Source organism: Lithobates pipiens, unplaced genomic scaffold (assembly GCF_037356315.1).
Source record: "Lithobates pipiens isolate NorthernLeopardFrog02 unplaced genomic scaffold, aLitPip1_a1.2 Scaffold_77, whole genome shotgun sequence".
NCBI lineage: Eukaryota > Metazoa > Chordata > Amphibia > Anura > Ranidae > Lithobates > Lithobates pipiens.
The window spans coordinates 527,998-554,285 of record NW_027507900.1 but is presented as its reverse complement, the minus strand read 5'-3'; the positions used below and the strand labels follow the sequence as shown (position 1 = coordinate 554,285).

Genomic DNA, 26,288 nt, shown 5'->3' with positions numbered 1-26,288 from the left:
CTGAGGGGCCCCTATATCCCCCTCAGGGGCCCTTCTCTCTTTATACATTGTGTGTTATATACACCCCTCTATAGGGGGAGGTGGGTGACGTATTACATTGAGGGGCCCCTATATCACCCTCAGGGGCCCTTCTCTCTTTATACATTGTGTGTTATATACACCCCTCTATAGGGGGAGGTGGGTGACGTATTACACTGAGGGGCCCCTATATCACCCTCAGGGGCCCTTCTCTCTTTATACACTGTATGTTATATACACCCCTCTATAGGGGGAGGTGGGTGACGTATTACATTGAGGGGCCCCTATATCACCCTCAGGGGCCCTTCTCTCTTTATACACTGTATGTTATATACACCCCTCTATAGGGGGAGGTGGGTGACGTATTACATTGAGGGGCCCCTATATCACCCTCAGGGGCCCTTCTCTCTTTATACATTGTGTGTTATATACACCCCTCTATAGGGGGAGGTGGGTGACGTATTACATTGAGGGGCCTCTATATCCCTCTCAGGGGCCCTTCTCTCTTTATACACTGTATGTTATATACACCCCTCTATAGGGGGAGGTGGGTGACGTATTACATTGAGGGGCCCCTATATCACCCTCAGGGGCCCTTCTCTCTTTATACATTGTGTGTTATATACACCCTCCTATAGGGGGAGGGGTGACGTATTACACTCAGGGGCCCCTATATCCCTCTCAGGGGCCCCGTCTGGCCATCATGGCGGAGGAGGACAAGATGGCGGCAGAGGACAATGAGCGCCTGTCAGGCAGTGCGCCGAGGGCCCGCCCCCGGGATCACGTGGTGCCGGGCTGGGGAGGAGGCGGGCGCTGATTGGCCGGCTGGTGGTCAGGTGACGCGGAAGGAAAGGGAGGGGGAGGGCAGACGGTATCCAGGGAGGAAGGCCGGATAGCAACCAGAACCGGGGAGATCTGGACTGACCCACTGACACCGACCGGAAGAAGGTACCTACCATCCTCCGACCCCTCAGAGAGGGGCTAAGGGGGAGGAGCCGAGAGGGGTGAGATAGTCTGCAGCCCTGACCGCCCCTCCCCCACCTGGGAGTAATACTCTGCAGGGGAGATCCGGATCTTATTAGGTGTAATACTCTGCAGGGAGATCCGGATCTTATTAGGTGTAATACTCTGCAGGGGAGATCCGGATCTTATTAGGTGTAATACTCTGCAGGGGAGATCCGGATCTTATTAGGTGTAATACTCTGCAGGGGAGATCGGATCTTATTAGGAGTAATACTCTGCAGGGGAGATCGGATCTTATTAGGTGTAATACTCTGCAGGGAGATCCGGATCTTATTAGGTGTAATACTCTGCAGGGGAGATCCGGATCTTATTAGGAGTAATACTCTGCAGGGGAGATTCGGATCTTATTAGGTGTAATACTCTGCAGGGGAGATCCGGATCTTATTAGGAGTAATACTCTGCAGGGGAGATCGGATCTTATTAGGAGTAATACTCTGCAGAGGAGATCCGGATCTTATTAGGAGTAATACTCTGCAGAGGAGATCCGGATCTTATTAGGAGTAATACTCTGCAGGGGAGATCGGATCTTATTAGGAGTAATACTCTGCAGAGGAGATCCGGATCTTATTAGGAGTAATACTCTGCAGGGGAGATCCGGATATTATTAGGTGTAATACTCTGCAGGGGAGATCGGATCTTATTAGGTGTAATACTCTGCAGGGGAGATCGGATCTTATTAGGAGTAATACTCTGCAGGGGAGATCGGATCTTATTAGGTGTAATACTCTGCAGGGGAGATCGGATCTTATTAGGTGTAATACTCTGCAGGGAGATCCGGATCTTATTAGGTGTAATACTCTGCAGGGGAGATCCGGATCTTATTAGGAGTAATACTCTGCAGGGGAGATCGGATCTTATTAGGAGTAATACTCTGCAGGGGAGATCCGGATCTTATTAGGTGTAATACTCTGCAGGGGAGATCGGATCTTATTAGGAGTAATACTCTGCAGGGGAGATCCGGATCTTATTAGGTGTAATACTCTGCAGGGGAGATCCGGATCTTATTAGGTGTAATACTCTGCAGGGGAGATCGGATCTTATTAGGTGTAATACTCTGCAGGGGAGATCGGATCTTATTAGGAGTAATACTCTGCAGGGGAGATCCGGATCTTATTAGGAGTAATACTCTGCAGAGGAGATCCGGATCTTATTAGGAGTAATACTCTGCAGGGGAGATCCGGATCTTATTAGGAGTAATACTCTGCAGGGGAGATCGGATCTTATTAGGTGTAATACTCTGCAGGGGAGATCCGGATCTTATTAGGAGTAATACTCTGCAGGGGAGATCGGATCTTATTAGGTGTAATACTCTGCAGGGGAGATCCGGATCTTATTAGGTGTAATACTCTGCAGGGGAGATCCGGATCTTATTAGGTGTAATACTCTGCAGGGGAGATCCGGATCTTATTAGGAGTAATACTCTGCAGGGGAGATCCGGATCTTATTAGGAGTAATACTCTGCAGGGGAGATCGGATCTTATTAGGTGTAATACTCTGCAGGGGAGATCCGGATCTTATTAGGAGTAATACTCTGCAGGGGAGATCGGATATTATTAGGTGTAATACTCTGCAGGGGAGATCCGGATCTTATTAGGAGTAATACTCTGCAGGGGAGATCCGGATATTATTAGGAGTAATACTCTGCGGGGAGATCCGGATCTTATTAGGTGTAATACTCTGCGGGGAGATCCGGATCTTATTAGGTGTAATACTCTGCAGGGGAGATCCGGATCTTATTAGGAGTAATACTCTGCGGGGAGATCCGGATCTTATTAGGTGTAATACTCTGCAGGGGAGATCCGGATCTTATTAGGAGTAATACTCTGCAGGGGAGATCCGGATCTTATTAGGTGTAATACTCTGCAGGGGAGATCCGGATCTTATTAGGTGTAATACTCTGCAGGGGAGATCCGGATCTTATTAGGTGTAATACTCTGCAGGGGAGATCCGGATCTTATTAGGAGTAATACTCTGCAGGGGAGATCCGGATCTTATTAGGAGTAATACTCTGCGGGGAGATCCGGATCTTATTAGGTGTAATACTCTGCAGGAGAGATAGGAGTTGGGGGGGGGGGGGGTTTGGGCTGATGAGGAACAATTTGGGATTGTTGTGAGGGAAGGGGTGTATCAGGTCAATTTTGGGAATATTGGGGGATTTGGGAATATTGGGGGATGGGATTATAGGGGGATTTGGGAATATTGGGGGGGATTATAGGGGGATTTGGGAATATTGGGGGGTGGGATTATAGGTGGGATTTGGGAATATTGAGGGGGATTATAGGGGGATTTGGGAATATTGGGGGGATTATAGGGGGATTTGGGAATATTGGGGGGTGGGATTATAGGTGGGATTTGGGAATATTGAGGGGGATTATAGGGGTGTTTGGGAATATTGGGGGATTTGGGAATATTGGGGGGGATTATAGGGGGATTTGGGAATATTGGGGGGTGGGATTATAGGGGGATTTGGGAATATTGAGGGGGATTATAGGGGGATTTGGGAATATTGGGGGATTTGGGAATATTGGAAGATTTGGGAATATTGGGGGGGATTATAGGGGGATTTGGGAATATTGAGGGGGATTATAGGGGTATTTGGGAATATTGGGGGATTATAGGGGATTTGGGAATATTGGGTGGGATTATAGGGGGATTTGGGAATATTGAGGGGGATTATAGGGGGATTTGGGGATTTGGGAATATTGGGGGGGATTATAGGGGGATTTGGGAATATTGGGGGGATTATAGGGGGATTTGGGAATATTGAGGGGGATTATAGGGGGATTTGGGAATATTGAGGGGGATTATAGGGGGATTTGGGAATATTGGGGGGGATTATAGGGGATTTGGGAATATTGGGGGGATTATAGGGGGATTTGGGAATATTGAGGGGGATTATAGGGGATTTGGAATATTGAGGGGGATTTGGGAATATTGAGGGGGATTGGGGGATTTGGGAATATTGGGGGATTTGGGAATATTGAGGGGGATTTGGGAATATTGGGGGATGGGATTATAGGGGGATTTGGGAATATTGGGGGATTTGGGAATCTTGGGGGATTTGGGAATATTGAGGGGGATTTGGAATATTGGGGGATTATAGGGGGGATTTGGAATATTGGGGGGATTATAGGGGGATTTGGGAATATTGAGGGGGATTATAGGGGGATTTGGGATATTGGGGATTTGGGATTTGGGAATATTGGGGGGATTATAGGGGATTGGGAATATTGTAATAGGGGATATAGGGGATTTGGAATTTGAGGGGATTTGGGGGATTTGGGATATGGGTGAGTTGGAATTGAGGGAATTGGGGGATTATAGGGATATGTGAATATTGAAGGGGGTTTTGGGAATATTGGGGGATTGGGATTTGGGGAGGGGATTTGGGAATATTGGGGGATTTGGATGTGTTTGATGTTGGTTGTTGGGGGATTTGGTTTTTGTGTGGGTTGTTGGGTTTGGGTTGTGGGGTTGGATGTTGTTTGTATTGGGGGGGATTATAGGGGGATTTGGGAATATTGGGGGGATTATAGGGGGATTTGGGAATATTGAGGGGGATTATAGGGGGATTTGGGAATATTGAGGGGGATTTGGGAATATTGAGGGGGATTGGGGGATTTGGGAATATTGGGGGATTTGGGAATATTGAGGGGGATTTGGGAATATTGGGGGATGGGATTATAGGGGGATTTGGGAATATTGGGGGATTTGGGAATATTGAGGGGGATTATAGGGGGATTTGGGAATATTGGGGGGATTATAGGGGGATTTGGGAATATTGAGGGGGATTTGGGAATATTGAGGGGGATTATAGGGGGATTTGGGAATATTGGGGGGGATTATAGGGGGATTTGGGAATATTGAGGGGGATTTGGGAATATTGGGGGATTTGGGAATATTGAGGGGGATTATAGGGGGATTTGGGAATATTGGGGGGATTATAGGGGGATTTGGGAATATTGGGTGGGATTATAGGGGGATTTGGGAATATTGGGGGATTTGGGAATATTGGGGGGGATTATAGGGGGATTTGGGAATATTGGGTAGGATTATAGGGGGATTTGGGAATATTGAGGGGGATTATAGGGGGATTTGGGAATATTGGGGGATTTGGGAATATTGGGTGGGATTATAGGGGGATTTGGGAATATTGGGGGGATTATAGGGGGATTTGGGAATATTGAGGGGGATTTGGGAATATTGAGGGGGATTATAGGGGGATTTGGGAATATTGAGGGGGATTATAGGGGGATTTGGGAATATTGGGTGGGATTATAGGGGGATTTGGGAATATTGAGGGGGATTATAGGGGGATTTGGGAATATTGAGGGGGATTTGGGAATATTGAGGGGGATTATAGGGGGATTTGGGAATATTGGGGGGATTATAGGGGGATTTGGGAATATTGAGGGGGATTTGGGAATATTGAGGGGGATTATAGGGGGATTTGGGAATATTGAGGGGGATTATAGGGGGATTTGGGAATATTGAGGGGGATTATAGGGGGATTTGGGAATATTGAGGGGGATTTGGGAATATTGGGTGGGATTATAGGGGGATTTGGGAATATTGAGGGGGATTATAGGGGGATTTGGGAATATTGAGGGGGATTTGGGAATATTGAGGGGGATTATAGGGGGATTTGGGAATATTGAGGGGGATTATAGGGGGATTTGGGAATATTGAGGGGGATTATAGGGGGATTTGGGAATATTGAGGGGGATTATAGGGGGATTTGGGAATATTGGGGGGATTATAGGGGGATTTGGGAATATTGGGGGGTGGGATTTGGGAATATTGGGGGGATTATAGGGGATTTGGGAATATTGGGTGGGATTATAGGGGGATTTGGGAATATTGGGGGTGGGATTTGGGAATATTGGGGGGTGGGATTATAGGGGGATTTGGGAATATTGGGGGATGGGATTATAGGGGGATTTGGAAATATTGGGGGATTATAGGGGTATTTGGGAATATTGGGGGGGTATTATAGGGGGATTTGGGAATATTGGGGGGTGGGATGGCCCATTCCGATGAGGTCAGTGCACAGCCTCCTGGTGGTCTCTGTATACGGAGTATTATGCGCTGTATTGATGGATATATATATATATTGGTATAAGGCCCGCTGATGTTGCTCTTCTCCCGATATTCCCTCGCTCACTCTCCATTGGTCTGTCTTTCAGATATTGGATGGTGATTGGATGAGAGGACTCCCCACCACAGAGAGCTGAGGGTAAGTGGTGGAGATGGTTTTCTGTAGTCTGGGCCCCATTGGAGTTCCTGTGGATAATTCTGGATGTCTCCCCACAGGGTGGCCGCCATTGGATGATGATAGAGGAGCACTGACCGGCCCCCCCGGTGTCACCATGGACAGGATGGCGGAGGGACTTCCAGACGGGATTGGCTACTTTCCGGCGGACGCCTTTGAGGCGAGTGGGCTGCATAATATATTGAAGAAGGTTCCCGTTTCATCGATCTTCCCCAACGCGTCCCGCCGAGGACGCAAGGCGAACGCACCGCGTAAGAGAACTCACCCGCCGCTCTCCATAGTGCTGAACACATCTCAGGGACAAGATTATGGTGGAGAACCTACCTCCCTCCCATCTGGAGCGGTGGACCTGGCTGGGGTCGGCCCCGTACTTCTTCCAGATGGCCCAGTAAGTGTCAGACGTTCCGTAGAGTTCCATGAGGTTCATTTCTTTATGGATTGGTGGGTTGTGATCATAGAGGCGTCTCCAGCCAATCGTGTACAGGAGCCTGGCTGGGGCGGTCATAGCTTGGGACTAATAAACATATGCTAAAGAGATCAAATCATTGGGGCCCCTTCATACCCTGCAGCTTATTCCAGGGGGTTGTATTGGGGGCCCTTCATACCCTGCACCTTATTCCAGGGGGTTGTATTGGGGGCCCTTCATACCCTGCAGCTTATTCCAGGGGGTTGTATTGGGGGCCCCTTCATACCCTGCAGCTTATTCCAGGGGGTTGTATTGGGGCCCCTTCATACCCTGCACCTTATTCCAGGGGGTTGTATTGGGGGCCCTTCATACCCTGCAGCTTATTCCAGGGGGTTGTATTGGGGCCCCTTCATACCCTGCACCTTATTCCAGGGGGTTGTATTGGGGGCTCTGCATACCCTGCACCTTATTCCCGGGGGTTGTATTGGGGGCCCTTCATATCCTGCACCTTATTCCAGGGGGTTGTATTGGGGGCCCTTCATACCCTGCAGCTTATTCCAGGGGGTTGTATTGGGGGCTCTGCATACCCTGCACCTTATTCCAGGGGGTTGTATTGGGGGCCCTTCATATCCTGCACCTTATTCCAGGGGGTTGTATTGGGGGCCCTTCATACCCTGCAGCTTATTCCAGGGGGTTGTATTGGGGGCCCTTCATATCCTGCACCTTATTCCAGGGGGTTGTATTGGGGCCCCTTCATACCCTGCACCTTATTCCAGGGGGTTGTATTGGGGGCCCTTCATACCCTGCACCTTATTCCAGGGGGTTGTATTGGGGGCTCTGCATACCCTGCACCTTATTCCAGGGGGTTGTATTGGGGGCCCTTCATATCCTGCACCTTATTCCAGGGGGTTGTATTGGGGGCCCTTCATACCCTGCAGCTTATTCCAGGGGGTTGTATTGGGGGCCCTTCATATCCTGCACCTTATTCCAGGGGGTTGTATTGGGGCCCCTTCATACCCTGCACCTTATTCCAGGGGGTTGTATTGGGGGCCCTTCATACCCTGCAGCTTATTCCAGGGGGTTGTATTGGGGGCCCTTCATATCCTGCACCTTATTCCAGGGGGTTGTATTGGGGGCCCTTCATATCCTGCACCTTATTCCAGGGGGTTGTATTGGGGGCTCTGCATACCCTGCACCTTATTCCCGGGGGGTTGTATTGGGGGCCCTTCATACCCTGCAGCTTATTCCAGGGGGTTGTATTGGGGGCCCTTCATATCCTGCAGCTTATTCCAGGGGGTTGTATTGGGGGCCCCTTCATACCCTGCAGCTTATTCCAGGGGGTTGTATTGGGGCCCCTTCATACCCTGCACCTTATTCCAGGGGGTTGTATTGGGGGCCCTTCATACCCTGCACCTTATTCCAGGGGGTTGTATTGGGGGCTCTGCATACCCTGCACCTTATTCCAGGGGGTTGTATTGGGGGCCCTTCATATCCTGCACCTTATTCCAGGGGGTTGTATTGGGGGCCCTTCATACCCTGCAGCTTATTCCAGGGGGTTGTATTGGGGGCCCTTCATATCCTGCACCTTATTCCAGGGGGTTGTATTGGGGCCCCTTCATACCCTGCACCTTATTCCAGGGGGTTGTATTGGGGGCCCTTCATACCCTGCAGCTTATTCCAGGGGGTTGTATTGGGGGCCCTTCATATCCTGCACCTTATTCCAGGGGGTTGTATTGGGGGCCCTTCATATCCTGCACCTTATTCCAGGGGGTTGTATTGGGGGCTCTGCATACCCTGCACCTTATTCCCGGGGGGTTGTATTGGGGGCCCTTCATACCCTGCAGCTTATTCCAGGGGGTTGTATTGGGGGCCCTTCATATCCTGCAGCTTATTCCAGGGGGTTGTATTGGGGGCCCCTTCATACCCTGCAGCTTATTCCAGGGGGTTGTATTGGGGCCCCTTCATACCCTGCACCTTATTCCAGGGGGTTGTATTGGGGGCCCTTCATACCCTGCAGCTTATTCCAGGGGGTTGTATTGGGGCCCCTTCATACCCTGCACCTTATTCCAGGGGGTTGTATTGGGGGCTCTGCATACCCTGCACCTTATTCCCGGGGGTTGTATTGGGGGCCCTTCATATCCTGCACCTTATTCCAGGGGGTTGTATTGGGGGCCCTTCATACCCTGCAGCTTATTCCAGGGGGTTGTATTGGGGGCTCTGCATACCCTGCACCTTATTCCAGGGGGTTGTATTGGGGGCCCTTCATATCCTGCACCTTATTCCAGGGGGTTGTATTGGGGGCCCTTCATACCCTGCAGCTTATTCCAGGGGGTTGTATTGGGGGCCCTTCATATCCTGCACCTTATTCCAGGGGGTTGTATTGGGGCCCCTTCATACCCTGCAGCTTATTCCAGGGGGTTGTATTGGGGGCCCTTCATACCCTGCACCTTATTCCAGGGGGTTGTATTGGGGGCTCTGCATACCCTGCACCTTATTCCAGGGGGTTGTATTGGGGGCCCTTCATATCCTGCACCTTATTCCAGGGGGTTGTATTGGGGGCCCTTCATACCCTGCAGCTTATTCCAGGGGGTTGTATTGGGGGCCCTTCATATCCTGCACCTTATTCCAGGGGGTTGTATTGGGGCCCCTTCATACCCTGCACCTTATTCCAGGGGGTTGTATTGGGGGCCCTTCATACCCTGCAGCTTATTCCAGGGGGTTGTATTGGGGGCCCTTCATATCCTGCACCTTATTCCAGGGGGTTGTATTGGGGGCCCTTCATATCCTGCACCTTATTCCAGGGGGTTGTATTGGGGGCCCTTCATACCCTGCACCTTATTCCAGGGGGTTGTATTGGGGGCTCTGCATACCCTGCACCTTATTCCCGGGGGTTGTATTGGGGGCCCTTCATATCCTGCACCTTATTCCAGGGGGTTGTATTGGGGGCCCTTCATACCCTGCAGCTTATTCCAGGGGGTTGTATTGGGGGCTCTGCATACCCTGCACCTTATTCCAGGGGGTTGTATTGGGGGCCCTTCATATCCTGCACCTTATTCCAGGGGGTTGTATTGGGGGCCCTTCATACCCTGCAGCTTATTCCAGGGGGTTGTATTGGGGGCCCTTCATATCCTGCACCTTATTCCAGGGGGTTGTATTGGGGCCCCTTCATACCCTGCAGCTTATTCCAGGGGGTTGTATTGGGGGCCCTTCATACCCTGCACCTTATTCCAGGGGGTTGTATTGGGGGCTCTGCATACCCTGCACCTTATTCCAGGGGGTTGTATTGGGGGCCCTTCATATCCTGCACCTTATTCCAGGGGGTTGTATTGGGGGCCCTTCATACCCTGCAGCTTATTCCAGGGGGTTGTATTGGGGGCCCTTCATATCCTGCACCTTATTCCAGGGGGTTGTATTGGGGCCCCTTCATACCCTGCACCTTATTCCAGGGGGTTGTATTGGGGGCCCTTCATACCCTGCAGCTTATTCCAGGGGGTTGTATTGGGGGCCCTTCATATCCTGCACCTTATTCCAGGGGGTTGTATTGGGGGCCCTTCATATCCTGCACCTTATTCCAGGGGGTTGTATTGGGGGCTCTGCATACCCTGCACCTTATTCCCGGGGGGTTGTATTGGGGGCCCTTCATACCCTGCAGCTTATTCCAGGGGGTTGTATTGGGGGCCCTTCATATCCTGCACCTTATTCCAGGGGGTTGTATTGGGGCCCCTTCATATCCTGCACCTTATTCCAGGGGGTTGTATTGGGGGCCCTTCATATCCTGCACCTTATTCCAGGGGGTTGTATTGGGGCCCCTTCATACCCTGCAGCTTATTCCAGGGGGTTGTATTGGGGCCCCTTCATACCCTGCAGCTTATTCCAGGGGGTTGTATTGGGGGCCCTTCATATCCTGCACCTTATTCCAGGGGGTTGTATTGGGGGCCCTTCATACCCTGCAGCTTGTTCCCGGGGGTTGTATTGGGGGCCCCTTCATACCCTGCACCTTATTCCCGGGGGTTGTATTGGGGGCCCTTCATATCCTGCACCTTATTCCAGGGGGTTGTATTGGGGGCCCTTCATACCCTGCAGCTTATTCCCGGGGGGTTGTATTGGGGGCCCTTCATACCCTGCACCTTGTTCCCGGGGGTTGTATTGGGGGCCCCTTCATACCCTGCACCTTGTTCCCGGGGGTTGTATTGGGGCCCCTTCATACCCTGCACCTATATTTCAAGGGGTTAGAGTATTGCCTGAATCTTAGTCTTCCTTTCTCTATGTTCTTCTGTGGACCTTCCATTAGATGCGGGAACAATGGTGGGGGGATTGAAGTTGGTGAGGCCACTAGATGGCATTTCCACTTCCTCCTGCAGATGTTCTGTTCAGTGCTGGTTCTTCCATTGGAGGTCAGAGCTTTGTGCAGGTTCTTCCATTGGAGGTCAGAGCTTTGTGCAGGTTCTTCCATTGGAGGTCAGAGCTTTGTGCAGGTTCTTCCATTGGAGGTCAGAGCTTTGTGCAGGTTCTTCCATTGGAGGTCAGAGCTTTGTGCAGGTTCTTCCATTGGAGGTCAGAGCTTTGTGCAGGTTCTTCCGTTGGAGGTCAGAGCTTTGTGCAGGTTCTTCCATTGGAGGTCAGAGCTTTGTGCAGGTTCTTCCATTGGAGGTCAGAGCTTTGTGCTGGTTCTTCCATTGGAGGTCAGAGCTTTGTGCAGGCTCTTTAATTGTGTTGAGGTCAGAGCTTTGTGCAGGCTCTTTCATTGGGTTGAGATCAGAGCTTTGTGCAGGCTCTTCCATTGGGTTGAGGTCAGAGCTTTGTGCAGGCTCTTCCATTGGGTTGAGGTCAGAGCTTTGTGCAGGCTCTTCCATTGGGTTGAGGTCAGAGCTTTGTGCAGGCTCTTCCATTGGGTTGAGGTCAGAGCTTTGTGCAGGCTCTTCCGTTGGGTTGAGGTCAGAGCTTTGTGCAGGCTCTTCCATTGGGTTGAGGTCAGAGCTTTGTGCAGGCTCTTCCGTTGGGTTGAGGTCAGAGCTTTGTGCAGGCTCTTCCATTGGGTTGAGGTCAGAGCTTTGTGCAGGCTCTTTCGTTGTGTTGAGGTCAGAGCTTTGTGCAGGCTCTTCCATTGGGTTGAGGTCAGAGCTTTGTGCAGGCTCTTCCATTGGGTTGAGGTCAGAGCTTTGTGCAGGCTCTTCCATTGGGTTGAGGTCAGAGCTTTGTGCAGGCTCTTCCATTGGGTTGAGGTCAGAGCTTTGTGCAGGCTCTTCCATTGGGTTGAGGTCAGAGCTTTGTGCAGGCTCTTCCATTGGGTTGAGGTCAGAGCTTTGTGCAGGCTCTTCCATTGGGTTGAGGTCAGAGCTTTGTGCAGGCTCTTCCATTGGGTTGAGGTCAGAGCTTTGTGCAGGCTCTTTCGTTGTGTTGAGGTCAGAGCTTTGTGCAGGCTCTTTCATTGGGTTGAGGTCAGAGCTTTGTGCAGGCTCTTTCATTGGGTTGAGGTCAGAGCTTTGTGCAGGCTCTTCCATTGGGTTGAGGTCAGAGCTTTGTGCAGGCTCTTCCATTGGGTTGAGGTCAGAGCTTTGTGCAGGCTCTTCCATTGGGTTGAGGTCAGAGCTTTGTGCAGGCTCTTTCGTTGTGTTGAGGTCAGAGCTTTGTGCAGGCTCTTTCATTGGGTTGAGGTCAGAGCTTTGTGCAGGCTCTTTCATTGGGTTGAGGTCAGAGCTTTGCGCAGGCTCTTCCATTGGAGGTCAGAGCTTTGTGCAGGTTCTTCCATTGGAGGTCAGAGCTTTGTGCAGGTTCTTCCATTGGAGGTCAGAGCTTTGTGCAGGTTCTTCCATTGGAGGTCAGAGCTTTGTGCTGGTTCTTCCATTGGAGGTCAGAGCTTTGTGCAGGCTCTTTAATTGTGTTGAGGTCAGAGCTTTGTGCAGGCTCTTTCGTTGTGTTGAGGTCAGAGCTTTGTGCAGGCTCTTTAATTGTGTTGAGGTCAGAGCTTTGTGCAGGCTCTTTCATTGGGTTGAGATCAGAGCTTTGTGCAGGCTCTTCCATTGGGTTGAGGTCAGAGCTTTGTGCAGGCTCTTCCATTGGGTTGAGGTCAGAGCTTTGTGCAGGCTCTTCCATTGGGTTGAGGTCAGAGCTTTGTGCAGGCTCTTCCATTGGGTTGAGGTCAGAGCTTTGTGCAGGCTCTTCCGTTGGGTTGAGGTCAGAGCTTTGTGCAGGCTCTTCCATTGGGTTGAGGTCAGAGCTTTGTGCAGGCTCTTCCGTTGGGTTGAGGTCAGAGCTTTGTGCAGGCTCTTCCATTGGGTTGAGGTCAGAGCTTTGTGCAGGCTCTTTCGTTGTGTTGAGGTCAGAGCTTTGTGCAGGCTCTTCCATTGGGTTGAGGTCAGAGCTTTGTGCAGGCTCTTCCATTGGGTTGAGGTCAGAGCTTTGTGCAGGCTCTTCCATTGGGTTGAGGTCAGAGCTTTGTGCAGGCTCTTCCATTGGGTTGAGGTCAGAGCTTTGTGCAGGCTCTTCCATTGGGTTGAGGTCAGAGCTTTGTGCAGGCTCTTCCATTGGGTTGAGGTCAGAGCTTTGTGCAGGCTCTTCCATTGGGTTGAGGTCAGAGCTTTGTGCAGGCTCTTTCATTGGGTTGAGGTCAGAGCTTTGTGCAGGCTCTTTCATTGGGTTGAGGTCAGAGCTTTGTGCAGGCTCTTCCATTGGGTTGAGGTCAGAGCTTTGTGCAGGCTCTTCCATTGGGTTGAGGTCAGAGCTTTGTGCAGGCTCTTCCATTGGGTTGAGGTCAGAGCTTTGTGCAGGCTCTTCCATTGGGTTGAGGTCAGAGCTTTGTGCAGGCTCTTTCGTTGTGTTGAGGTCAGAGCTTTGTGCAGGCTCTTTCATTGGGTTGAGGTCAGAGCTTTGTGCAGGCTCTTTCATTGGGTTGAGGTCAGAGCTTTGTGCAGGCTCTTTCATTGGGTTGAGGTCAGAGCTTTGCGCAGGCTCTTTCATTGGAGGTCAGAGCTTTGTGCAGGTTCTTCCATTGGAGGTCAGAGCTTTGTGCAGGTTCTTCCATTGGAGGTCAGAGCTTTGTGCAGGTTCTTCCATTGGAGGTCAGAGCTTTGTGCTGGTTCTTCCATTGGAGGTCAGAGCTTTGTGCAGGCTCTTTAATTGTGTTGAGGTCAGAGCTTTGTGCAGGCTCTTTAATTGTGTTGAGGTCAGAGCTTTGTGCAGGCTCTTTCATTGGGTTGAGATCAGAGCTTTGTGCAGGCTCTTCCATTGGGTTGAGGTCAGAGCTTTGTGCAGGCTCTTCCATTGGGTTGAGGTCAGAGCTTTGTGCAGGCTCTTCCATTGGGTTGAGGTCAGAGCTTTGTGCAGGCTCTTCCGTTGGGTTGAGGTCAGAGCTTTGTGCAGGCTCTTCCATTGGGTTGAGGTCAGAGCTTTGTGCAGGCTCTTCCGTTGGGTTGAGGTCAGAGCTTTGTGCAGGCTCTTCCATTGGGTTGAGGTCAGAGCTTTGTGCAGGCTCTTTCGTTGTGTTGAGGTCAGAGCTTTGTGCAGGCTCTTCCATTGGGTTGAGGTCAGAGCTTTGTGCAGGCTCTTCCATTGGGTTGAGGTCAGAGCTTTGTGCAGGCTCTTCCATTGGGTTGAGGTCAGAGCTTTGTGCAGGCTCTTCCATTGGGTTGAGGTCAGAGCTTTGTGCAGGCTCTTCCATTGGGTTGAGGTCAGAGCTTTGTGCAGGCTCTTCCATTGGGTTGAGGTCAGAGCTTTGTGCAGGCTCTTCCATTGGGTTGAGGTCAGAGCTTTGTGCAGGCTCTTTCATTGGGTTGAGGTCAGAGCTTTGTGCAGGCTCTTTCATTGGGTTGAGGTCAGAGCTTTGTGCAGGCTCTTTCATTGGGTTGAGGTCAGAGCTTTGCGCAGGCTCTTACAATACTGTCTTGAGCAAACACAGAGCAAAAAAAAATATCTGATAGTTGGAATCTTGTGGAGGAACCAGCATGATTAAATATGGAACGATGTCTTCTAGACCATGAAAACCAAGTAAAGCCTCACACACACTATTAGATTTTCAGCAGATTTGTGTCTTCAAATTGACCAAAACCATATAATGTGAGGTCAAACATTAAGAGTTTCAATTTGTATACAATCGGACAGGCTCTTGCACTACATGGTTTTGGTAAATCTAAAGACCTCTGCAGAAAATCTAATAGTGTGTAGGGGGGTCTCAGACAGTTTATAGAGAATAACACTTTCTGAATTTGTATTGATTCTCTGCACATTAATGTAGCAAAAGACGCCAAAGCTTGGAGTTCCAAAAACCCTGCAGGACAGGAATGCAGCGTCAGGGTAGGACGTTTTCTTCCATGTAGAAGTACGAATGCTCCATACGGTGTTCAGACTAAATGTATTTCCTTTTTTTATTTCTCTCATTTGAAGGCCAGTAAAAAAACAAGAAGATCGAGCGAACGTTCCCAACTACGCAAGGCTGGAATGAAACCCAAAGCCAGAACTGCCAAGGAAAGGAAGGAGATGTCGGAGAAGATTCTCAACCTCACCATGGAAATCATTTCTGTCCTGGCTGGAGAGGTGAGGGATTCTGGGAGTGTCACATGACCAGGGACTGGCAGGAGCTAGGGTAGCTTTGTGTATCCAATGCATTGCCCCCATCTTTGATGCCCCCTCCATCTGGAGTAATGGTCAGGCCCTAAACAGAGCTGGAGACTTTATAGCCGCATATTGCTTGCAATAGTGAGTGCTTATTGGTCAGCACTGACCATGTGATCGCACTGACCAATAAGAATCCTTTTTGTTTTGGAGACTGTCCCAGAAGAAAGGAACCTCGAGGAGTTTGGTGACTGTTTTTTGCTTTGTGGTAAAAGCAAGAAAACCTAAACCTCTGTAGTGTATTCTGTGCTTTTACTGAACTAGAATTACAGATCTGTATACAACACATGCACACGCTACCTACCCTTCCTCCAGGAAAAGCATGGTCTGTGTACAATACTTAGGTTAAAGCGCCTTCACCATCTCCATAGGCAACCAGGGCTCCCGGCTCTACTGGAGATTGCAAGAAATCCAGTTCTAGCGCCATTCCCCCATGAAGTTTCTTCTGGTACAGACCTTCCTGGTTGCTATGGAGCCTGCCATTTCACAGACCTTCCTGGTTGCTATGGAGCCTGCCATTTCACAGACCTTCCTGGTTGCTATGGAGCCTGCCATTTCACAGACCTTCCTGGTTGCTATGGAGCCTCCCATTTCACAGACCTTCCTGGTTGCTATGGAGCCTCCCATTTCACAGACCTTCCTGGTTGCTATGGAGCCTCCCATTTCACAGACCTTCCTGGTTGTTATGGAGCCTCTCATTTCACAGACCTTCCTGGTTGCTATGGAGCCTCCCGTTTCACAGACCTTCCTGGTTGCTATGGAGCCTCCCATTTCACAGACCTTCCTGGTTGCTATGGAGCCTCCCGTTTCACAGACCTTCCTGGTTGCTATGGAGCCTCTCGTTTCACAGACCTTCCTGGTTGCTATGGAGCCTCCCATTTCACAGACATTCCTGGTTGCTATGGAGCCCCAACCCCCCCACCCGCCTTCCTTTTGCAGCTTGTCCTGTTGGCCACTTATTTGGAAAACGTGGGCGTATCCTTTTATTTCATCAGTCTGAATGAGTGAATGTCCCCCAACCCAAACTTTAGATGGCGCTGTTGTATCATTTGTGCCACACGTCAAATATGTCAAAAGGTCAGGTTGTTGCTGACCTTTATTGACAGCCTGGGTGCAGCATTTAACAGCACTCCTTCACAGTCACATGACCAGTGTTGACCAATGAGCAGTCGTCTCTGCTCGTGTCATGCTGTTATATGGCCGCCGGCGTTGTGTAGTGATGATTTAAAGGGGCGGGCAGTCATACCGGCTGCAGAGGGTGTCGGAAGATTGGGACCGGAGAGGTTGCGGGGGGGGAGGGTGTTGTGAGTTCATTTTTTCAGTTGTTTGTGAAAAGGTGAACTGACCCTTTTAGTGATCATCACCCTGTCCTCGGGGCCCACTAACAGGCCAGGTTTTAGGTATTACCTCGGGGAGATGCAGACTAGAATACGGCAGTCACTGAGCAGCAAATGAGATCACCTGTCATGTATTTCAGTTATCTTGCAAACCTGGCCTGTTAGGGGGTCCTGAGGACAGGCTTGGTGACCACTGCCTTAGACCAATATCCAGCATTCCTATAAAGACCAGGCGTGTGAAGGGCTTCTCAAGAAAGCTGATTCCCTATGTTGGGACGGCGGGAGGATTGGTAGGGACACAGAACAAGACGTACCAGAGGTCCGGAGGGAAAGGATGCAACTAAAATTTCTGAGGGCTTGCTGGTATTCTCACCAAAGCTACACATATGGATGTGGAATTCAATGTTACGCCGGTCCTAAAGCCAACAAGGGCATGGGATTTGCCTTTTACCTCTGGAGAAGTATTGTGTCCCCTGCTCCGTGGTGCTCCATAGTTCTCTGTGGTGCTTCATAGTGCTCCATAGTCCCCTGCGGTGCTCCTTACCACTCCATAGTTCTCTGTGGCGCTCCATAGTTCTTTTTGGTGCTCCATGGTTCCCCGTGGTACTCCTTAGTACTCCATAGTTCTCTGTGGTGCTTCATAGTGCTCTATGGTTCCCCATGGTGCTCCATGGTTCTCTGTGGTGCTCCTTAGCACTCCATAGTTCTCTGTGGCGATCCATAGTGCTCTGTGGTTCCCCATGGTGCTCCATAGTTCTCCGTGGTGCTCCTTAGTTCTCTGTGGTGCTTCATAGTGCTCCATGGTTCCCCGTGGTACTCCTTAGTACTCCATAGTTCTCTGTGGTGCTTCATAGTGCTCTATGGTTCCCCATGGTGCTCCATGGTTCTCTGTGGTGCTCCTTAGCACTCCATAGTTCTCTGTGGCGATCCATAGTGCTCTGTGGTTCCCCATGGTGCTCCATAGTTCTCCGTGGTGCTCCTTAGTTCTCTGTGGTGCTTCATAGTGCTCCATGGTTCCCCGTGGTACTCCTTAGTACTCCATAGTTCTCTGTGGTGCTTCATAGTGCTCTATGGTTCCCCATGGTGCTCCATGGTTCTCTGTGGTGCTCCTTAGCACTCCATAGTTCTCTGTGGCGATCCATAGTGCTCTGTGGTTCCCCGTGGTGCTCCATAGTTCTCCGTGGTGCTCCTTAGCACTCCATAGTTCTCGGTGGTGCTTCATAGTGCTCCGTGGTTCCCCGTGGTACTCCTTAGTACTCCATAGTTCTCTGTGGTGCTTCATAGTGCTCTATGGTTCCCCATGGTGCTCCTTAGTTCTCTGTGGTGCTTCATAGTGCTCCATGGTTCCCCCGTGGTACTCCTTAGTACTCCATAGTTCTCTGTGGTCCTTCATAGTGCTCTATGGTTCCCCATGGTGCTCCATGGTTCTCTGTGGTGCTCCTTAGCACTCCATAGTGCTCTGTGGTTCCCCGTGGTGCTCCATAGTTCTCCGTGGTGCTCCTTAGCACTCCATAGTTCTCGGTGGTGCTTCATAGTGCTCCGTGGTTCCCCATGGTGCTCCTTAGCACTCCATAGTTTTCTGTGGCGCTCCATAGTGCTCCGTGGTTCCCCATGGTGCTCCATAGTTCTCCGTGGTGCTCCCTGGGTGTTTGTAGATTAGACATTCCTATGTATGATGGAAGTAACTTTGATTTTGTGTCCCACAACTGTATTGTAAGAATCTCCTCCACTGCTGATTTTCCTTCTGGATCTTGTGGTTGGAGGAACGATCTGTCTGTATGTGGAGATGTTATTGTCACATCTTCTTGTCTAGGAATGTACAGTCATGACAAAGTCTGGTGAGCCTGTCATCCCCGGGAACTACCCACCAGCCCCAGGAGGTCCAGTATCGGCATCTGTAGCACAGACTCTGAAACAGGAGAGGCAAAGTGACCAGAAGATCCTTGATTTTACCTTCCGAATCATCCAGCTGTTGACCGGGGAGGTGAGGTTCTGGGATGTAATTTTGGATGGCGATAGTTGGGAATGTCCCGGGAGGTGAAGTTCTGGGATTTAACTTTGGATTATTGGGGATGGTTATTATTGGATGGTTGGGATTATGCGGGGGGAGGTGAGGTTCTGGGATGTGCTAGGATGATGAGATTCTGGGATGTATCATTGGATGGTTGAGGATGTGCCAGGGTGGTGAGGTACTGGGATGAATCATTGGACTGGTGATGGTTGGGGATGTGCTGGGGAGGTGAGGTTCTGGGATGTATTATTGGATGGTTGGGATTATGTGGGGAAGGTGAGGTTCTGGGATGTGCCGGGATGATGAGGTTCTGGGATGTATCTTTGGATGGTTGAGGATGTGCCAGGGTGGCGAGGTACTGGGATGAAGCATTGGGCTGGTGATGGTTGAGGATGTGCCGGGGAGGTGAGGTTCCGGGATGTGCCGGGGAGGTGAGGTTCCGGGATGTGCCGGGGAGGTGAGGTTCTGGGATGTGCCGGGGAGGTGAGGTTCTGGGACGAAGCATTGGGCTGGTGATGGTTGAGGATGTGCCGGGGAGGTGAGGTTCCGGGATGTGCCCGGGAGGTGAGGTTCCGGGATGTGCCGGGGAGGTGAGGTTCTGGGACGTGCCGGGGAGGTGAGGTTCTGGGACGTGCCGGGGAGGTGAGGTTCTGGGACGTGCCGGGGAGGTGAGGTTCTGGGACGTGCCGGGGAGGTGAGGTTCTGGGACGTGCCGGGGAGGTGAGGTTCTGGGACGTGCCGGGGAGGTGAGGTTCTGGGATGTGCCGGGATAGTGAGGTTCTGGGATGTATCTTTGGATGGTTGAGGATGTGCCAGGGTGGTGAGGTACTATGATGAAGCATTGGGCTGGTGATAGTTGGGGATGTGCCGGGGAGGTGAGGTTCTGGGATGTGCCGGGAGGTGAGGTTTTGTGATGGTTGGGGATGTGCCATGGAGTTGCGGTACCAGGATGGTGAGGTTGTGGAATGTGATGGTTGGGGAGGTGAGGTTCTGGGATGGTGATGGTTGGGGAGGTGAGGTTCTGGGATGGTGATGGTTGGGGGAGGTGAGGTTCTGGGATGGTGATGGTTGGGGAGGTGAGGTTCTGGGATGGTGATGGTTGGGGAGGTGAGGTTCTGGGATGGTGATGGTTGGGGGAGGTGAGGTTCTGGGATGGTGATGGCTGGGGAGGTGAGGTTTTAGGATGTGCCGGGGAGGTGAGGTTCTGGGATGGTGATGGTTGGGGAGGTGAGGTTTTAGGATGTGCCGGGGAGGTGAGGTTCTGGGATGGTGATGGTTGGGAATGTGCCATGGAGGTGAGGTACCAGGATGGTGAGGTTGTGGAATGTGATGGTTGGGGAGATGAGGTTCGGGGATGGTGATGGTTGGGGAGATGAGGTTCGGGGATGGTGATGGTTGGGGAGGTGAGGTTCTGGGATGGTGATGGTTGGGGAGGTGAGGTTCTGGGATGGTGATGGTTGGGGAGGTGAGGTTCTGGGATGTGCCGGGATGGTGAGGTTCTGGGATGTATCTTTGGATGGTTGAGGATGTGCCAGGGTGGTGAGGTACTGGGATGGAGCATTGGGCTGGTGATGGTTGGGGATGTGCCGGGGAGGTGAGGTTTTGTGATGGTTGGGGATGTGCCATGGAGTTGCGGTACCAGGATGGTGAGGTTTGGAATGTGATGGTTGGGGAGGTGAGGTTCTGGGATGTGCCGGGATGGTGAGGTACCAGGATGGTGAGGTTTGGAATGTGATGGTTGGGGAGGTGAGGTTCTGGGATGGTGATGGTTGGGGAGGTGAGGTTTTGGGATGTGCCGGGGAGGTGAGGTACCAGGATGGTGAGGTTGTGGAATGTGATGGTTGGGGAGGTGAGGTTCTGGGATGTGCCGGGGAGGTGAGGTTTTGTGATGGTTGGGGATGTGCCATGGAGTTGCGGTACCAGGATGGTGAGGTTCTGGGATGGTGATGGCTGGGGAGGTGAGGTTTTAGGATGTGCCGGGGAGGTGAGGTTCTGGGATGGTGATGGTTGGGAATGTGCCATGGAGGTGAGGTACCAGGATGGTGAGGTTGTGGAATGTGATGGTTGGGGAGATGAGGTTCGGGGATGGTGATGGTTGGGGAGGTGAGGTTCTGGGATGGTGATGGTTGGGGAGGTGAGGTTCTGGGATGGTGATGGTTGGGGAGGTGAGGTTCTGGGATGTGCCGGGATGGTGAGGTTCTGGGATGTATCTTTGGATGGTTGAGGATGTGCCAGGGTGGTGAGGTACTGGGATGGAGCATTGGGCTGGTGATGGTTGGGGATGTGCCGGGGAGGTGAGGTTTTGTGATGTGCCGGGAGGTGAGGTACCAGGATGGTGAGGTTTGGAATGTGATGGTTGGGGAGGTGAGGTTCTGGGACGTGCCGGGGAGGTGAGGTTCTGGGACGTGCCGGGGAGGTGAGGTTCTGGGACGTGCCGGGGATGAGGTTCTGGGACGTGCCGGGGAGGTGAGGTTCTGGGATGTGCCGGGATAGTGAGGTTCTGGGATGTATCTTTGGATGGTTGAGGATGTGCCAGGGTGGTGAGGTACTATGATGAAGCATTGGGCTGGTGATAGTTGGGGATGTGCCGGGGAGGTGAGGTTCTGGGATGTGCCGGGAGGTGAGGTTTTGTGATGGTTGGGGATGTGCCATGGAGTTGCGGTACCAGGATGGTGAGGTTGTGGAATGTGATGGTTGGGGAGGTGAGGTTCTGGGATGGTGATGGTTGGGGAGGTGAGGTTTTGGGATGTGCCGGGGAGGTGAGGTACCAGGATGGTGAGGTTGTGGAATGTGATGGTTGGGGAGGTGAGGTTCTGGGATGGTGATGGTTGGGGAGGTGAGGTTCTGGGATGGTGATGGTTGGGGAGGTGAGGTTCTGGGATGGTGATGGTTGGGGAGGTGAGGTTCTGGGATGGTGATGGCTGGGGAGGTGAGGTTTTAGGATGTGCCGGGGAGGTGAGGTTCTGGGATGGTGATGGTTGGGAATGTGCCATGGAGGTGAGGTACCAGGATGGTGAGGTTGTGGAATGTGATGGTTGGGGAGATGAGGTTCGGGGATGGTGATGGTTGGGGAGGTGAGGTTTTGGGATGGTGATGGTTGGGGAGGTGAGGTTTTGGGATGGTGATGGTTGGGGAGGTGAGGTACCAGGATGGTGAGGTTGTGGAATGTGATGGTTGGGGAGGTGAGGTTCTGGGATGGTGATGGTTGGGGAGGTGAGGTTCTGGGATGGTGATGGTTGGGGAGGTGAGGTTCTGGGATGGTGATGGTTGGGGAGGTGAGGTTCTGGGATGGTGATGGTTGGGGAGGTGAGGTTCTGGGATGGTGATGGCTGGGGAGGTGAGGTTTTAGGATGTGCCGGGGAGGTGAGGTTCTGAGATGGTGATGGTTGGGAATGTGCCATGGAGGTGAGGTACCAGGATGGTGAGGTTGTGGAATGTGATGGTTGGGGAGATGAGGTTCGGGGATGGTGATGGTTGGGGAGGTGAGGTTTTGGGATGGTGATGGTTGGGGAGGTGAGGTTTTGGGATGGTGATGGTTGGGGAGGTGAGGTTCTGGGATGGTGATGGTTGGGGAGGTGAGGTACCAGGATGGTGAGGTTGTGGAATGTGATGGTTGGGGAGGTGAGGTTCTGGGATGTGCCGTGGAGGTGAGGTTTTGTGATGGTTGGGGATGTGCCATGGAGTTGCGGTACCAGGATGATGAGGTTCTGGGATGGTGATGGTTGGGGAGGTGAGGTTCTGGGATGGTGATGGTTGGGGAGGTGAGGTTCTGGGATGGTGATGGCTGGGGAGGTGAGGTTCTGGGATGGTGATGGTTGGGGAGGTGAGGTTCTGGGATGGTGATGGCTGGGGAGGTGAGGTTTTAGGATGTGCCGGGGAGGTGAGGTTCTGGGATGGTGATGGTTGGAAATGTGCCATGGAGGTGAGGTACCAGGATGGTGAGGTTGTGGAATGTGATGGTTGGGGGGATGAGGTTCGGGGATGGTGATGGTTGGGGAGGTGAGGTTCTGGGATGGTGATGGTTGGGGAGGTGAGGTTCTGGGATGGTGATGGCTGGGGAGGTGAGGTTTTAGGATGTGCCGGGGAGGTGAGGTTCTGGGATGGTGATGGTTGGGAATGTGCCATGGAGGTGAGGTACCAGGATGGTGAGGTTGTGGAATGTGATGGTTGGGGAGATGAGGTTCGGGGATGGTGATGGTTGGGGAGGTGAGGTTCTGGGATGGTGATGGTTGGGGAGGTGAGGTTCTGGGATGGTGATGGTTGGGGAGGTGAGGTTCTGGGATGTGCCGGGATGGTGAGGTTCTGGGATGTATCTTTGGATGGTTGAGGATGTGCCAGGGTGGTGAGGTACTGGGATGGAGCATTGGGCTGGTGATGGTTGGGGATGTGCCGGGGAGGTGAGGTTTTGTGATGGTTGGGGATGTGCCATGGAGTTGCGGTACCAGGGTGGTGAGGTTTGGAATGTGATGGTTGGGGAGGTGAGGTTCTGGGATGTGCCGGGATGGTGAGGTACCAGGATGGTGAGGTTTGGAATGTGATGGTTGGGGAGGTGAGGTTCTGCGATGGTGATGGTTGGGGAGGTGAGGTTCTGGGATGTGCCGGGATGGTGAGGTTCTGGGATGGTGATGGTTGGGAATGTGCCATGGAGGTGAGGTACCAGGATGGTGAGGTTCTGGGATGTGCCGGGGAGGTGAGGTTCTGGGATGTCCCGGATGGTGAGGTTCTGGGATGTATCTTTGGATGTTTGGGGATGTGCCGGGATGGTGACCGTGTCATTGTGTGTCTTAGGGCCCCGGAGGTGGTGAGGATTCAACTAGTTCCCATGTTGGGAAAGGGAAGAACAAAGGTGCACACAAAAGTGTGATAGTGGAGAGGAGCCGACCTTCCACCTCCCAGGGTAAGAGCAGTTTGTCTTTTCATCTTCACCGAGTTGTACAATGTGTAGACGATAGAGAAGATTTTCATGTTTGTGTTCTTCTTTATTCCAGGTGCAAGGCTGGCTGAGGAGGTCATTTCCAGAGATGCCAACGTCTATAGGGGTGCAGATAACATTATTAAGGATGAGGTGGCCAGCCACAAGGGGGAAATGATCACCGAATCGGGAACCTATGTCCAGACGGTCAATACACCCTTTAAGGTTCTGACCATCAAAGACGAGTCGAGCGCAGAGGACAATCTGGGTGACCCGGATCCTGCAGCGTTCACGGCTATCCGTATCAAGGAAGAATCTGCGTCTTGTGAAGATGGGAACGCCGTGGACAACACGCAGTTCTTGTCCATAAAGATCAAAGAGGAATCTGGCTCTGAAGACGAAGGAAGTGGCAGCTATCTTGAAACCTATAAAGCCCCTAAATACAAGAAACCTAGCTACACGCCTACATACCGCGCTGAAGATAGCGACTCTGGAGGAGACGACAATGATTCTAACATGTACACCCCAGCTGACTATGAGCAGTACCCGGCTACTCACACCGAACCCCCTTCAATGCTCTTCCCAAACAGTGGCGGCCCCGTGGACTTCTTAGGGTTTGACGACAACAGTAACTTGGATACGGATGTAAACGCTCTAATAAAACACGCACATACGAAATTCTCATTTGCCCCAATCGAGGGCGGATCGGGCTCGGAGGAAGACGAGCCGGTTCCAGAACCTGAAATCCAACCTCCACCCCAAGATGACACACCCCAAAAATCAGCTCCCAGTACAGAGGAGCCCAATTCAGGCGAGGAAGGAACGAGCGAAGAGGCGACCGTCTCCTCCACCAAGAAAGACCGCACCATGAAGACCTACACGTGCTCGGAATGTCAGGAGTGCTTCGTCAGGCGCTCAGACTTCGCCAATCACCGGAGAGATCACCGAAGGGAGAGACTGACCTGCCCAGAGTGTGGTAAGGTGTTCGCCAACAAGCCGACCCTTCTCAACCACCTGACCGGTCACACTGGAGAGAAACCGTATTCCTGTTCTGTATGTGGCAAATGTTTCACCAGAAATAGCAATCTGATTGTCCATCAGGCCACCCACATAGAGCGGAGCCCCTTCACCTCCCTGAACGTCTCCGATATGTTAGTCAAGCAGATCTTGTGAGATGGACCATCGTTGGATCTTGTCGTGGAAGAAGCCATTTCTAACATACAGACACCTATTAATATTTGACCATGTTTACCGGAGTCCCCACCCCCTTTGTGACCTCGTGGACAGTAGCATGTGCGTCTTGTCTGTCAGTCCCCGCCCCCTTTCCCCAATTTATGCAATATACTCACCGTGGCATCAGGGAGACTAACCATCTAAAAATCTCGTTGTTTCCGTTTTTTTTTCCTCCTGAGAGTCGGAGGGTGTTTTCCTTTTTGTGTTACGTGGCCAAAGTCTTCGAACTCGAGTATTTGTCTTTCCAGGAAGGATCTCTTTGCCAATGGCCGAGGCCCACTAGCCCAGAGCCGATACGAGAGCCGCCACGCCTGCCTGGAAAATTGGCCATCTTTGTTTCTTCTCATTTGTATCGTATATATCTCTGGACTACTGCAAACGATTCACAATAATGTTTGAGGATAGTTATTTTTTTATTTCCAAAAATAAGACGTTCGCCGGGCCGAGGAGCGTTCAGTGAGGACGAAAGTTGACTTTTTTTCTTTTTTTTCCTGCAATTCCATCTTTATAATTTTTTTCATATTGAAAATAACTAAAATGTCTTAATTAAAGGCTGTTAATTAACCACCTGACAATATCTGGATGCGTGCTGACGCTTGCTATGTGACGATAATTTCTGACCATCCCCCTCCCCCCCCCTCCGCCATCTTTCTTGTCCCTTGTTGAGAGATGACGCGTCTTTTAAACCAGAAGCTCTCTGTCATGGCAAGCCGTTCTTTCTGATTTTATTTCTACGTTCACCTGTAACCTGCGTTACCATTTCCCCATTTTGTCCTGCCATATTTTATTTTTAGTAATGGGCTGGAATGAATAAATATATATACTGCCTTGTTAGCAGCCGTGCATGATACCAGCGGCCTGTGTCTGCCTTATTTGTGTCTGTACTGGGGGGGCCCCACTGCCCACCTCTTCTCCCGTCTGTACGGATTGGGTGCTGTGTGACTCTAATAGTATGGGGGGGGCTGCCATCGCTGACCTCTGCTATAGTCAATGCTAGTTCCATGGCTGAATCGCTGACTAGGAGCAGAGATAAGAAAACATGCTTGTTTGGGGTCTCTGACTAAAGCCCTGCTTCCCAACTTGCAGTCCACGTATGGCTCTTAGGTGTTTGAAATGTGGTCCTTGGTCCCCTGCAGTCAGTAGTGGAAGCATTAGTTTGTAAGGAGCCCTTCAGTATCAGTAGTCCCTTTCACTTTATTATATTGTCCCTAGCCTCTTACTGTCTCCTGCATTATGAGATAAGTACGCCAACCACCTCTGTAGAACAGTCTCTGACCGTTTCCTCTATTGTCTTCATCTATGACGGTCTTCTGTAGAACAGTCTCTGACCATTTCCTCTATTGTCTTCATCTATGACGGTCTTCTGTAGAACAGTCTCTGACCATTTCCTCTATTGTCTTCATCTATGACGGTCTTCTGTAGAACAGTCTCTGACCATTTCCTCTATTGTCTTCGTCTATGATGGTCTT

The 26,288-nt window shown here is 51.4% G+C and overlaps 1 protein-coding gene across 1 annotated transcript; it reads left to right on the top strand.

Annotated features, from left to right (window-relative positions):
* The first annotated feature begins 846 nt into the window (after positions 1-846).
* LOC143959472 (uncharacterized) lies at positions 847-25,669 on the top strand. Its single transcript, XM_077468135.1, has 7 exons — positions 847-966; positions 6,228-6,277; positions 6,355-6,701; positions 15,099-15,248; positions 18,477-18,647; positions 23,463-23,571; positions 23,663-25,669. Exons 3-7 carry the CDS (start codon positions 6,411-6,413, stop codon positions 24,757-24,759), a joined length of 1,818 nt encoding a protein of 605 aa, XP_077324261.1. The 5' UTR covers positions 847-966; positions 6,228-6,277; positions 6,355-6,410; the 3' UTR covers positions 24,760-25,669.
* Positions 25,670-26,288: the final 619 nt, after the last annotated feature.

Excerpts from the sequence above, each read along its gene's own strand:
- LOC143959472 (XM_077468135.1), top strand. The coding sequence starts at position 6,411 with ATGGACAGGATGGCGGAGGGACTTCCAGACGGGATTGGCTACTTTCCG. Across the intron at positions 6,702-15,098 it reads TACTTCTTCCAGATGGCCCA|GCCAGTAAAAAAACAAGAAG; the intron begins GTAAGTGTCAGA and ends TCTCATTTGAAG. Across the intron at positions 23,572-23,662 it reads CCGACCTTCCACCTCCCAGG|GTGCAAGGCTGGCTGAGGAG; the intron begins GTAAGAGCAGTT and ends TCTTTATTCCAG.